The sequence below is a fragment of the Heliconius melpomene genome, chromosome 20 (genome assembly GCF_056956725.1).
Source record: "Heliconius melpomene rosina isolate 202511_hmr_F chromosome 20, ASM5695672v1, whole genome shotgun sequence".
NCBI classification, from domain to species: Eukaryota; Metazoa; Arthropoda; class Insecta; order Lepidoptera; family Nymphalidae; genus Heliconius; species Heliconius melpomene.
In genome coordinates, this window is record NC_140408.1 from 3,286,420 (window position 1) to 3,300,423 (window position 14,004).

General features: G+C 32.0%; 2 protein-coding genes and 1 long non-coding RNA gene across 3 annotated transcripts; 2 read left to right on the top strand and 1 right to left on the bottom strand.

Moving 5' to 3' along the window:
* The first annotated feature begins 7,998 nt into the window (after positions 1–7,998).
* On the top strand, positions 7,999–8,571 carry LOC146527558 (uncharacterized). The gene has a single exon (XM_085204358.1). The coding sequence runs from the start codon at positions 7,999–8,001 to the stop codon at positions 8,569–8,571; it is 573 nt and encodes a 190-aa protein (XP_085060484.1).
* A 358-nt stretch (positions 8,572–8,929) lies between these two features.
* On the top strand, positions 8,930–9,136 carry LOC146527559 (uncharacterized). The gene has a single exon (XM_085204693.1). The coding sequence runs from the start codon at positions 9,014–9,016 to the stop codon at positions 9,134–9,136; it is 123 nt and encodes a 40-aa protein (XP_085060819.1). The 5' UTR covers positions 8,930–9,013.
* A 4,009-nt stretch (positions 9,137–13,145) lies between these two features.
* LOC146527560 (uncharacterized) lies at positions 13,146–13,865 on the bottom strand. The gene is made up of 2 exons (XR_014879167.1): positions 13,730–13,865; positions 13,146–13,472 (listed from the first exon to the last, which is right to left on the bottom strand). It is a non-coding gene; the product is annotated as an uncharacterized LOC146527560 (long non-coding RNA).
* Between the last annotated feature and the right edge of the window lie 139 nt (positions 13,866–14,004).

A 14,004-nucleotide genomic window follows, 5' to 3' on the forward strand; every position in this document is an offset into this window, starting at 1 on the left:
TTCCGTTACAATTTTTTTACCCGTTCCGTTCACATTTACCTATTCGTCTATAGAATAAAATCTACAACTACAGATAAAAAATAGTAAAAAATCTCGAAAGGTCCGGTATGTATTGTTACTAAATCATACTTCTTAAATTCATTCAACTTAATAACTTCCTGAATAATTAATAATATTGGTTTACCCGCTTATAAAGATCCGTAAAATATGTATATATTATTATAGTAAATTAATCGACAAAAACCCTACATTCTTTTACGTCAACAATTTTTTTTATCAATGTTGCCATATCTAAATACATCTGATAATTCGGGATATTTATTTTAAACTCAGATTTAGATATAATTTATAATCATAATTTCCTATTTGTTTCTCATAACCGTAGCAATAATTTCACAGAAGAATTCGCCCTCTTGAACTGTTGTTAATTATTTAAGTTATATAAAAAAATCTCATTAGCAAGACAGCCTTTCTGACCTAATTAAGTTTACATTTCTAAATCGAACCTACAATATCCTTTGGAAATCCAAATGTAATTAAATATAATTATTTAAAACTACGCCTTTATTGACATTTCATATAATTACTACGTACTTAAGTAAATTTAAAATCAATTTAATTTGAATCCTGGTGAAAGGTCTAAAAAGTTATATAATAATCAAAATCTTCGAGGTCTCTTATTTTACCACGTTCATTCAATATTCTAAAATGACCCTATGGTAGCGTAATGGGGTTAATGGTGGCCTTATGTAATATTTACTGTATAAGCGATACGAATCTGATCTTAAAGTTTAATAGAAAGCGGCCTTGAGGTAACGGCATAAAATAGGTTACCTCATGATACCTCAAGGGTGCCTTGTTATTATACAATATTAGCTAAAAAGGCAAAATGTAGATAATTGTGTGAATTTGCCCTAATTTCTCTTTATGTATTCTGTAAAGACAGACAGATATTAAATTCTTTTTTTTTTATTTTATTTAAATATAACATTAAATAAACAAATGTTATCTTAAATACGACATTTTTTATATCTATAAATATAATTTACTTGATTTTTTATGGTAACTTGATATAGCCTAATATGTAGTGTTTTTTATAGATTTATCGATATAACATTATCTTATTTAGTTACTTATGATTCATTTTCATATATTAAACAAGAATTATATATGTAATGTAAATGACCGGTCATAAGATTAAAATTTTAATTAATTTCAAGGAAAGTTTTTTCTTTAAATTACTTGCTATCGTGAGAAAATACTAAATATGTAGGTACTATAATTTTTTTACTCAAGGTAAATTACCTACTTTCGTTTTATAATTTTTTTGCCTATACTAGTCATAGGTTGGTGCCCATTTTCGTTTTGTTACTTATCGTAAAAATAGTAAGAAAATAACAATTAAATAATATAAAGTATACTAAAAAATATATTAATACATTTTATATTATTATAAAGAACATTGTTTTAATTAAATTGTTAGACCAAATAATCATAGACGTTTGCCTGCAGTAAATAAAGCCTGATTTTTTTAAAAAAGCTAAGAACATACCTATTAAAAATTAAACTATTTAATTTTGAGTTGTTGTTCTTGCTCTGGTAACGAGACAAAGCGCGACGTTGAGTTCCGCCGCTCAACGCGCAATGCCTCCAAAATTAAAAGAAAAGTGGGGAACGGAAGAATCATAGAGCTAGGTTCCCAGGTTCCCTCTGCTAAGTGCCTCTTGAAACAAATAAAAGTTTTAAAAAATTAAATTTAACAATGTTCATACCGAAAATACTTTCAATTTAATTATATCAATGAAATCTTATTAACAGGTAATTGGAGCTTATTTTCGAAATTATATAGTATTTTTTTATAGCAGTCATGTTATTTTTGGAATGGTCAACTGTTATACAATAACTGTTGAACGCTCCTTTGATAATATAATTATGTAGATTATACCGAAATTATTTCTTATATCTTCAGATTGTTATACAAAATGAATTCCTTTTTTATGTGATATTATTTAACTCTTTACTAATATAAAAATTTATTAGCTTCACGCTGTATCCCGCATGTAATAGGGTACACAGAGGGGGCCTAGTGCATAGAAAACGGGAAGCGATTTCAATTTCTACCGGATTCCGTAGACTTTCGATTTTGAATGGCGGAACTAAACTACGCGCTTTAATATCAGAGCGAAAAAATGAAAATAATTCATTTCATTTCCTCGAGTAGGAGTCGACACCACAACTGTCGCATTTAATCATTGCATTGCAATCTTTTAAATGCATGTTATCAATATGGTGTGTATTTAAACATGTAAATATAATTATTTTTTTTAATTATTAAATAAATTAAAAAAAATCGTTTATCTTGGTAGAAAGATTAAGGTTTGTATGGCAGTATCATCATACATTTTGAAATTAAGGACAGAGAAATATTAATATCTTATGGTTTTTAGTTCACACTTTTTAGTGTTTTCATTATCTTTAGATTAAGGTGAATATAGAGGTGGTAAGTTAAAATTTTGTGAGATTTTATTGCCAAATATAATATATACGATATTGTAGTGTTCTCATCTTCACACTGTGATAAGTAACAAGCTGGGCAGAGAGAACGTAATGTCAAAACACTCCTTTCTACAATCTCCACCCAAATCCCAGATATTGTATGTTGAGCGGCGAACTTAAAGCTTAACTTTATCTTACAAATGAAAATAGTTCAATTGAGCATGGATCCCACAACCATCATCAGACGCTGTTCCATTACACCACGAGGTCAACAGCAACTTTAAATGTAAAGATAAACATTTAAGATCTTAAATTCGATGAAGAAAGCATTAGCTATTAAAATGAAAGTAAATATCGTGTGAGTTAAGACTTATGCGTGACATACGGATCATTTTATGAGATAAGGTCCATCATTCATCGGCAATGGATATATTTATATAATTGAATCCCTTTCTCTTACATATACTCATAAAAATCGACACAAGGAGAGTAGGGTGCTCATTTCGCCAATTGAAAGCAAGAGTGTGATAACACAAATTCGATTTTAATAATATGGTTTATGGTTGTCGGTTCGATCCCCACTTAAGGACGTGAAATATTTATTTATTTACGCTTATATTTACATTTCTTCGCTCTGGTGTCGAGGCAAAGCGGGACGTTGAGTTCTGCCACTCAACACGCAGTGCCTTCAGAATTCGGCAGAAAGTGCGGAACGGAGTGTCTTAACACTTGGTTCCCTCTGCCTACCCTGCTGTGTGCGGGATACAGCGAGAAGTAGATTTTTTAAAATTAAATCGAAATTTCTTGGACTGTGTTTCTTGCGAAACTATTATCTAGTATCAGGTTAGTCTATAAATATTAATAAATCACTAATTCCTACGTGAGTGTAATTCGTGATTATATTTATTACTTCAGGTTCAGTGGTTATTAAATATAACTTATCGTAACGAAACATTATAAACATACGAAACAACAAATTTTAGATTTGTTAAAACTGCTGAAAAAATTGAGCTTTAAATTAGCTTACCCCTAAGTATGCACGCACACACTTACCCAAAATACGGTGCAAGTGTACGCATTCTTATTTTCGTTCGTTTTTTAATGCTTAAAAGTGTGGCGTTTATCTCTATCACTTAGCTAGCATGTTTCGGATTGAAGCGGAAAACGGAGAACATAGAGAAGTGTACAATGTAACATACGCTGCGTTAAAAAAATATATAGGAATTTTCGAGAAAAATAATTTCCATTGGTTTTAAATCTGAACTGACAGTCCGTTTGTAGTCAGTGAAGTGTCTAATAGGATTTCCACAGATGCTATTTATTACATTTCTTTAATATTAATAATTCACCTATAAAATAATATCATTAGGTTACACTGCAAATTTATATATTTTATATGTATACATATATGTATAAATATAAGTAAAAATTGATATTTGTTTTTACTTCCAAAAATTAAAATTTCCAATAAATATACTTATACATATTTATTTTATAGATGCTTACACTGTGGCAGTCATTGCGCTGGGGCACAGGTGTATGGCTGTAAACGCAACAGGTTGTGTGTTTGATTCTCGCTCTGGTAAAAAGGCAGAATTTCGCCACTCAACACGCAATGCCTCCAGAATTCGATGGAAAGTGAAGAACAGAAGAGTATTAAAGGGAACGGAGTGTCTTAACACAAGGTTTCTCTGTCTACTCTGCTATGTACGGGATAGATCATGAAACTACCTGCACTGTCAGTGATAAGATTTTAGAGATTTTAACTCCTAACGAGTTCGATGTACATAGATAAGAACAAAAGGTGATTAGGGGCATCAAAAATAAGCAATCTTTCTAAGCGCCATCACAGTGCAGTGGAATTATAGTTGTATTGGTACATCTTATATAATTGCTGTCATTGTATTGAAGTCCGTTGTGAATTTGACACTTTTCCCGTAAAACTGAAGGAAAAGAACAAACGTTATACCGTTTTTTATGCTGCTCAAGTGCTCGCGACCGTTTTGGGTTTGATTCTCATTTGAGAAAATGAAATATATAGATAGTATTTTAATTGTTTAGCTCTGGTAACAAATCAAATTGTGGCAGTATTTTTTCCATTCAAAACACTTTAAAAATTTGGGAAAAATTGGGGATGGAAATCCTTAATACTAGATTCCTTCTGCGTACTTTGCTAAATGCGGAATATGTCGTGAAACTAAAAAAAACAAAACAAGAAATATAATTATTTGTATGTCAATATATCAAATGTATTTTTAGGATAATTGTAAAGACAAGAGGAAAATAGAGACCAGAGATCTATATTTTCCTTCCACTTTTACTAAAATTGCGTATTGTATTTAAGAAACGGAAGCCAAGGCCGCTACTTGTCTATAGCGGAAACACGATTTTTTAAGTTGTCACTCAATTAAAGTAATATATGTGTTCTAATTAAGATTTAGTCATTAAATTTATATTTAAATTCTTTTTCTTTCTTTCTTATTTATTACTAATCTCATATTGCAAAAATATTATCAGAACAGGCATATTAATAAATATCATTTGATAATAATCAATTAAAATTAAGAAACAATACAAAATGGATATTTAAAATCAACAATATATGTATTTATGCAACAAATTTTGCTAATTAAATAAGATAATTTAATATAAATAAAATAATAATTCGACTATAATAATATAAAAACGCTCAGTACACGTGAAAATTTTCATTATTTAATTTCAAGTATTAATTATTTTGCATATATATAAAATCGAAAGGTCACTCAGTCATCACGAAATCTCAGAAATTACATGTGCTAGGAATCTAATATTTTACATAGGAGTTATTTATAGGACGTAGGTGCTCGCTAAGACGGGAATTTGCAATATTCGACTTCTAAGAGGTTGTTTTTGCGGTTGAAAGTTTGTATGAAATTTCGTTACTACAAATGCTAGGAGTCTCAAATTTTGCATGGACGTCACTTACACACGTAGGTACTCAAGGAGACAGAAATTAATAATAACGTAGTTTACGCAGGCGAAGCCGCGGGCGGGCCGCTAGTTTTGCATATAAATATCAGTATATTATCAACTAATTGGGGCAGCCCTTTTTACCTCAAAATGCGCAATAAGTTTTACCTACTCTCGATGTCGCAATAAATGTAACTTAATAATATAACTTAATAATAAATGTAACTTAATAAACACACTAACTTTATAATTTTATATAATTAAAAAACATGCCCCGACCACATTCACTTTGCTGGCTGCCGGTTGCATGCTTATCCCCAATACAACTGTATCTATCACCGATATTGGAATTAATATGATAATTGTGTTATTTGCAATGGTCATATAAAATACTAGCGACCCTCTTGCGGCTTCGCCCGCTTTTACTACTGGATTATTCATATAATGTATGTTTGCAAAGCACTTAAGATAATGTGAAAATTAATTAAACTCTAATGCAATCCGCATTTTCGTAGTTTCAATAAGGATTTTCCAATTGCTTTACACAGCAAGGATTTTTTAGTAGGTACCGTAATTTTAAATCTGTGCTACTAATCTTTTCAAGTACTTATTAAAATATATTTAAATGACTATTTTTAGATAGTTAAATGACTATTTTTAAACGGAAGAAATTATAAACAAAAGCCTACCTACTAATAACTACTACAAAAAATATGAAACCAAATATATCGCGCTGAAATAATACATTCAACTCCAATTATCCAATACGTGCAAACGCATCTAAATCTTCGTTGCTATAGAGGCAGGCGGGTTTTTTTTTGAGCTTGTAGTTAATGCTGAAGAGGGTATTCTGTCCCTGGTGAAAAGCAAGCACTACGTGGCTGCCTGTGAGGAAAATTAAATAGAATGCATCGGCCGGGAATCGAACCCGGGCCGCCCGCGTGGCAGGCAAACATTCTACCACTGAACCACCGATGCGTGTAAGGCAGGCGGGCGCGGCGGACGCATGGCGAGTGGCGAGCCGTTTCGCAGCAAGGATTTTTTGATATTGTAACAACTTCTAAAGTACTTATTAAAATGAAAAACAGTAAAAGACAGTTTTGATCTACATGAAATGGCCAACGTAACTAATATACTTATTTATATGCTGAGAGTAAGGGATAAGTGAAACTTGAGTAACATACACCTGATGTGTCAACGGCGGGATGTGTCAACAATTAAATGCGTTTTTCTGTAAAACTATTCGCAATTTCGACATAGCGTAAAAAGCAAATTTTATCTTCGTTTAACGTAGAAAATTAATAAAGTATTTTAAAGGATAAGGATTAATACCATTATGAAAAAATATGACTCACAATAAAAAATATATTGAAATGATTATTTTTAGACAGAAAAATGATCACTACACGTTATTCTTAAAAGATACGAATATGCTGTCGCGGACATTTTTATAGATCTTATTAAGAGAAACAATACTCCAGTACATTATTTTCATGTAGTAGTTACCATTAAAGCAGCGCATGCGCGAAAGTGTCTCAACGGGTAGGACTTTATACACATTTATCGTATTTATGTTAATTTACATAAGAATGTACAAATAATAAACTATATATAAACCTTCTACGAAAAACACTCGACTTAATGGTGAAGACCGAATCAAAATCCGTTGGGTGGTTTAGAAGAAGAAGAAGAGTTAGAAACAACAGACAGACACGAAAAGCGACTTTGTTTTATAAGATATAGGATATTAAAGAATATTATAATATTTCATTAGGTATGAGAAGACGAGTCTACTTAGCCATGGATTCACCGTGTGAATGCTAGACCCATCGCGTTGCAGAAATTCAGAGCACTGGGACTTGCGACCCAAGTGTTGGTTTAAGGGATTTTTTGAAACGTGCGTGACTTTCTCCTCTCTACCTAATGAAAAAAACGTAAATTCCTCCTCCTTTCGGAGAGCATGTACAATGAAGTTGATAATGTTGACGAAGTGAAAGATGCATGCTTCGTTTGAGCTAAAAAAATATTGCTTAAAAAATATAATACGATAAATGCCCTTAAAAATATTATATTATATTGTATGTACTAGGTAATATTACGACGAATTATGTGATGCTTTCATTAGTAGTAATGACTATGAAATGGTTAGCAATTTTATAACGTGATTACCTTTAATGTCGATGAAACTTTCACATTAGGGGCCGACGGCAAATTGTTTTCACACATCATAATATTACAGGAAACACAACCGCAAGACGTCTCCAAAGCGACATGGACACGGAAATTAGTATGGACAAATCTGAGAAAAAATTCAAATGTTTTAACGAAACATTTCCGCGTTGCACTTTCGCACTCGCGTTTTCTCTCACTTATCCAAATCCAACTAATATCAAGAAAAGATTGATCATATTTTCAATAGCAATATTTGTCAACTCTGGTATGCTCATTTGGTTTATTTTGTATTTGTTCAAATGTATACAAACTCGGGATATATATAACCTCGCCAGGAATATAACTATTGGTGTTCTTGTTCTACTTTTCTTTTCCAAAATGTATTATACCACTCGAAACGCCAAGAAGTTTTCCCGACTTTTGGAGAAGATAACTATTGACTTATTGCTAGGAAACGATATGGCTGAAGAATACCAAATGATTTACGAATATTACATCAAAATCGGGAAACACGGTGAAACTATTTGGATTATAATTCCAATTTTGTTAAGTTCGCAATTTCCGATATACGCGGGCATGTGCAATATGTATGAGAGCTTAAAGAGTGACGTGGGGAAGAAGTACATGATCCATGAAATGGAACTGAAATATATAGAGGACATACAATACGAAACCCCCTATTATGAGTTGCTATTTGCTTATAATATTATAAACGTTATCTTGCTATCACCAAACTTTGCTGGATTCGATGGATCATTTTGTATTGCAACAAACCACTTACGACTTAAGCTTAAAGTCCTTGCGCATAAAGTTTGCGAAGCTTTTCGTCAAGCAAAATCGAAAGCTGAATTAAAAGAGAAATTAAAGGAAGCTATCAAAGACCACCAGGAAGCATTAGAGTTTTATGATGACCTTCAAGAAGTTTATGGTGGCTGGTTACCTCTTTTTTGATATCTTTAAATATTTACCAAATATACTTGAGTCAGCAAATCGATACAAAATATTCGATGTTTGCGATCAGCGGCATCATTCATATGTTTACTCCTTGTTATTTTTCGAGTAATTTAATAAAGGTAAAGGAGGTTTTCATTTAGTTTACAATTTATAGCCTATCCAATATTGTAAAAACGTAGGTACCTATTTACTTAAATAATAAACAACTTTCTCGGTACACATACATGAGATGAAAAAAAACAAAAATTATTAATTATAATTTCTTAATAAGTTCGCTAACAAAAATTAATCGAATTATATATTTTTTTTAATTAGATAATAAAATGATTTTCTAATTAAAATATTCTGTTTTTAGACAAGTGAAGAACTTAGCTGGGACTTATATAACGCCGCGTGGGAGGACTGGCCTGACCCAGCAGTACGGAAACTCCTTATTTTCATGATCACAAAATCCCAACAGACGCTAGTATTAACTGGGCAAGGTATTGTTTATTTCAATATGCAGCTTTTTATTTCAGTTCTACAAACTTCTTATTCTGTTTTTACGCTTATAACAAGCTAAATAAATTGAAAAGAAAGTGTTAGTAAAGTTATTTCTTATTTTAGCTTCACGCTATACATCGCACATAGCAGAGTAGGCAGAATGCACCTGAGGAACCTATTGTTAAGACACTCTGTTCCCTATTAGAACGCTTCCGTTCCTCACTTTTTACTTAATTCTTGAGGCTTTGTGTGTTGAGTGGCGGAGTTCAACGCCGCGTTTTGCCTTATTACTAGAAAATAATAATGTGGTTATTATATATTAGCACTACTATACTATAACTTTTAATGCATATATTCTTATAACATGTATTCTTTAAATAAAATTAAGTACAAAATGCACAAAAAATAAATTAGTTTCACTATAATATGTTTGAAGTTTATTTTTATCAATTTCCTCAAAATCGTGCTCTACGTATTACGTATTTTTTAAATATAACAACAACCAAACATTCTTTGTTTTAATAAAATTTAACGATCTGTTACGTAAAAGCTGGATTCCATTTACTTTATAATACTTAGTAAAAAGTAATTTACCTTACATTGGACTATTATTACGCATTTTTGGTGAACGACAATGAGCAGTGCAAATTAGTGTTATGCTCACTTTCTCTTCTAAAAATATTTAACATTAATTTGCATATTGTAAATCAAAATCAAATCGAATCAGCTTCACGCTGTATCCCGCACACAGCAGGGTAAGCAGAGGAAACCTAGTGTTAAAACACTCCGTTCCCCACTTTTCGCCGAATTCTGGAGTCACTGCGTGTTGAGTGGCAGAACTCAACGCCGCCCTTTGCCTCCTTCAACACCAGAGCGAGGAAATGGAACCTACAACCAGTCGGTGTACTGTCACACTTTGTGCCTGCGCCACGACTGGCCTCACTGACTGACTTACAATCCTGGAATTGGTTCGAAACACTCGGTGAGCGAGTCCGACTCGCACTTCTGGTTTTCTTATTATTAGTAACCATCTTTTATATCTACTTTAATAAATAATTAATTAATATAAAACGTATTCTTAACGCTGTTATGTCTTTTTTATTATAAACATTATCTAATTATACACCAAAAAAAAATAACAACTAAAGTAACAATATTTGAAGAAGTAAAAAGATAATTAACTCAACTGTGCCGCAACGATGTTTATAATACTTTTCATACAAAACATTTAATTATATTTTTTAAACTAAGTTTAATAAAATTTTCCGCTCTAAATAAACAGTTACATTTAAACTTGGACAATAAAATATTAACTTTCATTTATATTATAGAGTCGTAGATAGAGTCATTTAATAGTTTAAAATAAATATATATGTATGAGTAATTTCATTATAAACGCCTCAAGTTAGTTTATATTGAAACGTAACGTAAACGATTCTACATTTATGATTATAGAAAGTATATATAATTTTCTAATTTATTGTATGACAATGTAATAAAATTATACAGAGAATGTGTATTTTTTAATATATCATGTATAATATATTTATAACGCCATAATTATAATTAATAAATTAATTTTGATGATTTTCGCTTAATGAGGCAATCATGTGAGCGTGACAGTTCAGGATTCTATTCCTACTAAGAGGAATTAAATATTTTTTATTTCTTGCTCTGGCATAAGAACAAAATTCAACTTCTAAACTACACGCAATATCTCGAAACTTGGGCGGTAAGACGGGAACGGAATATCTTTTGGGTTCCTCCTGGCATTTTATTTTTATTTAATTGTGATATTCAAAAAAGGAAAAGATTTTTTAATTATTATTTACATCTGTACATCTCGCTACAGTCTATAATCACTCCGTTCTCCAATTGTCACATCACATTAACTTTGAAACATACAAGTACAATCGAACTACCGATTAATACAAAACTTATATCCTGAAAAGTTGAACATCATATTTACCCCTTAAAATGTATAATTAAAACTATACACTTTTTACCGATGTAAGCTTAAATCTTTTATAATACACGACAATTTTAATGCGGTTTTCACTAATGGGCACAACGATATAAGATGAAGAGAGAGTGAGTGAAAAATGTATGATAAAAATGAAGAAAGAGTGAGCGAACAGAGGAGCAGGGGCAGACTTTGCTTGACGTTCGAGAAAACAATATCGATGGTAGGAGGTAAACAACATGACGGGAGATAAACGATAGCATTTTTCGCTCACTTTTGCATATTTGTAGAGCGAAGCTAAAAAAACTTTAATTACTCTAAGATGATGTCTTAATTATACTAATGTAATAATGAAATACAATACGAATAAGACATACAGATATACCTAATAAAAACTGGAAAAAAATGACCACCATATCTTATCGCCCCACACGGAAAGTGAGTTAGTATAAACGGCATATTAATTACGTGTGCACACGCATCTTTTGCCGCTTCCACTTATTGCATCAGCTTTGAGATAATTTCCGCCTTATTTTTCTCTTTACTTTACACCGGTTGTCTGTCATAATATACTTTAATGGTTGTTTTAATAGATTTTTTTATAAATTTTTGAATTATGTTTTTGTTGGGTAAAGCTTTCTTTGATTTTTTTTTCGACAGGTTGTAGTTACGATTTCCACACGAAGAAATGAAATATTTAATATTTTCTCAATCTGGTGGTCAATGAGGAACGGGATGACTTGAACTGCTACTGCCTACTGTGTGCGACGTGACGGCGCGACAGCGTGACGTTAAAAACAAAAAATAATAGTTATTAATTATTATTTTAAGCTCTTACCTTCAATTACTATTAATTGGATGGTGGCTTGTAAAAATAACTCTATTTATATAATTATGAACTAAGTGCAGTCTAGCTTTGTCGAGATCACGTTAATTCATATATGAAGTTGTCTGAAGAAACGGTTTTTTTTATAATTAATAAAATAATAATTTCTATATTACTTAAATTTCTCCTTTTAACTTTAAAAATTATTAATTTAATTAACATATTCCTTCCATGTATACAAAAAAGTGAAGTTGTAACTCTGTCATCAATTTACATTATGTAGTCAATGTGTGCTTAATGTAGACTACGTGTTATATAAACATGTAAACACTATTACGGGTGCTATAGCGTTAATATATTTTAATAATTCTATTGAAATTTGGAGTATCATCATCATCATCATCAACAGCCATCTTTTGTCCACTGTTGGACATAGGCCTTCCCCAATTCTCGCCACCACACTCGATCCTCAGCTTTTCGGACCCATCCGCTTCCCGCCAACCCCTTTATGTCGTCGGCCCATCTGGCAGGGGGTCGTCCCACCGGTCGTTTTGTACGGGTTTTGTTTTGTTTCATTTTTACTCGAAAGGACAAGATTAGAGGCCGTCGAGGCCCAGGGGCATAAGGGTGTGACGGTAAAGTTGGCTATGGGTTCGATCATTTGAAGAAATTAATTATTATTTATTTTTTTCATTTCTTCGCTCTGGCCCAAAGGCAAAAGCCCGGCGTTGAGTTAGGCCACTCAACACGCAATTCCTCGAGATATTCGGCGGAAAGTGTGGAACGGAGTATTTTAACACTAAGTTCCCTCTGCCTACTCTACTATATGCGGGATACAGCGTGAAGCTAATTTATTTATTTATGTTTTATTTTAATTTTTTTGTATGCTTATATAGTAACAGTAAAAGCAGTTTAAAAAACCAGTAAAATACAAAACTTGAGACATTAGCAAGTACTTTATTACCAAGCCATGACATGTCAATAGTGTTTTAAAAATGTTGTCGAAATCTTTAAATCTTAAAGCCAGTTATACGTGTAGATGACGACCCATGAACCTTTGACAGCAACAAACGTATCTAGATCAAACTGACAGTATATCATGTCGGACTAGAATATTTTTTATAAAATTAAATAATAAAATTAATATGCAAATAGAGAAAAACTAGACATACTCGTAATATATGTCAATATGGACAAATTGTTATTATAAAAATCTCATTCTTTTTTTATTCTATGCAATGTTTTGTTTACTTACTATTAAAGTAAGTTTTGTTAAGTTCGACATAATTTGCATTTAATAAAAAAATATTTACATTTTTAATTTATTTAATTTAAAGTTGGCAGTTTTTAACTTATGTAATTAGTTTTATAATAATCAGCTTCACGCTGTATCCCGCACACAGAGAGAACCTTGCGTGTTGAGTGGCAAAATTCAACGCCGCGCTTTGCTCCGTTACAGGAAAAAATGTTTATTATGTATTTCATCCCCCCGAGTGGGAATTTGACGACCGTCGCGCTTACAATCGCAAGTTCGTTCCCTAACACTTTGACGGTCTATTGACGACCGACATAGTATTATGTAGCCCAAGATCCCAGAGCCGCCAAACCTCCGTCATCTTAGCAAACCTGAAATTTTGAGGTCTATTAGTCTAATATGTAGTTAAGACAGTTATTATATATATATGTTTATGTCTAAAAAATACTATACATTTTGAACTGTTGCTATGCATTAGTAAAAATATCAAAAAGCTTAATCGATTTAATTAAAATTATAATGTGTATTTTCATTTTTTTTGAAAGTAACATCCCTATATTTCAATGATATATTTAACATTTCCAAGAAAACCTATTTCAATAAAAAAAAAAACAAAGTAAATATTTACTTTAAACGTAGCGGGATTTGAATGCGCGCCTTATAAAAACCGTCTCAATGTAGAAATATTAAAACAAATCAACATTTATCACAATAACTGTGCAACCTGCATAACCGACCGACGCTGTCCACAGCCGACATCAAGAGTCTGCCGACCCTGGCCCCCCTCCCTTACGCGTGGGGGTACCACTTCTCCACCAGCTCCCTTCACCTTCTCGCACACGGCACGACCAATGATCGCCCGCCCCGAGCCGGCGAAAGGTTTTATATACAAGTGGAATTCGC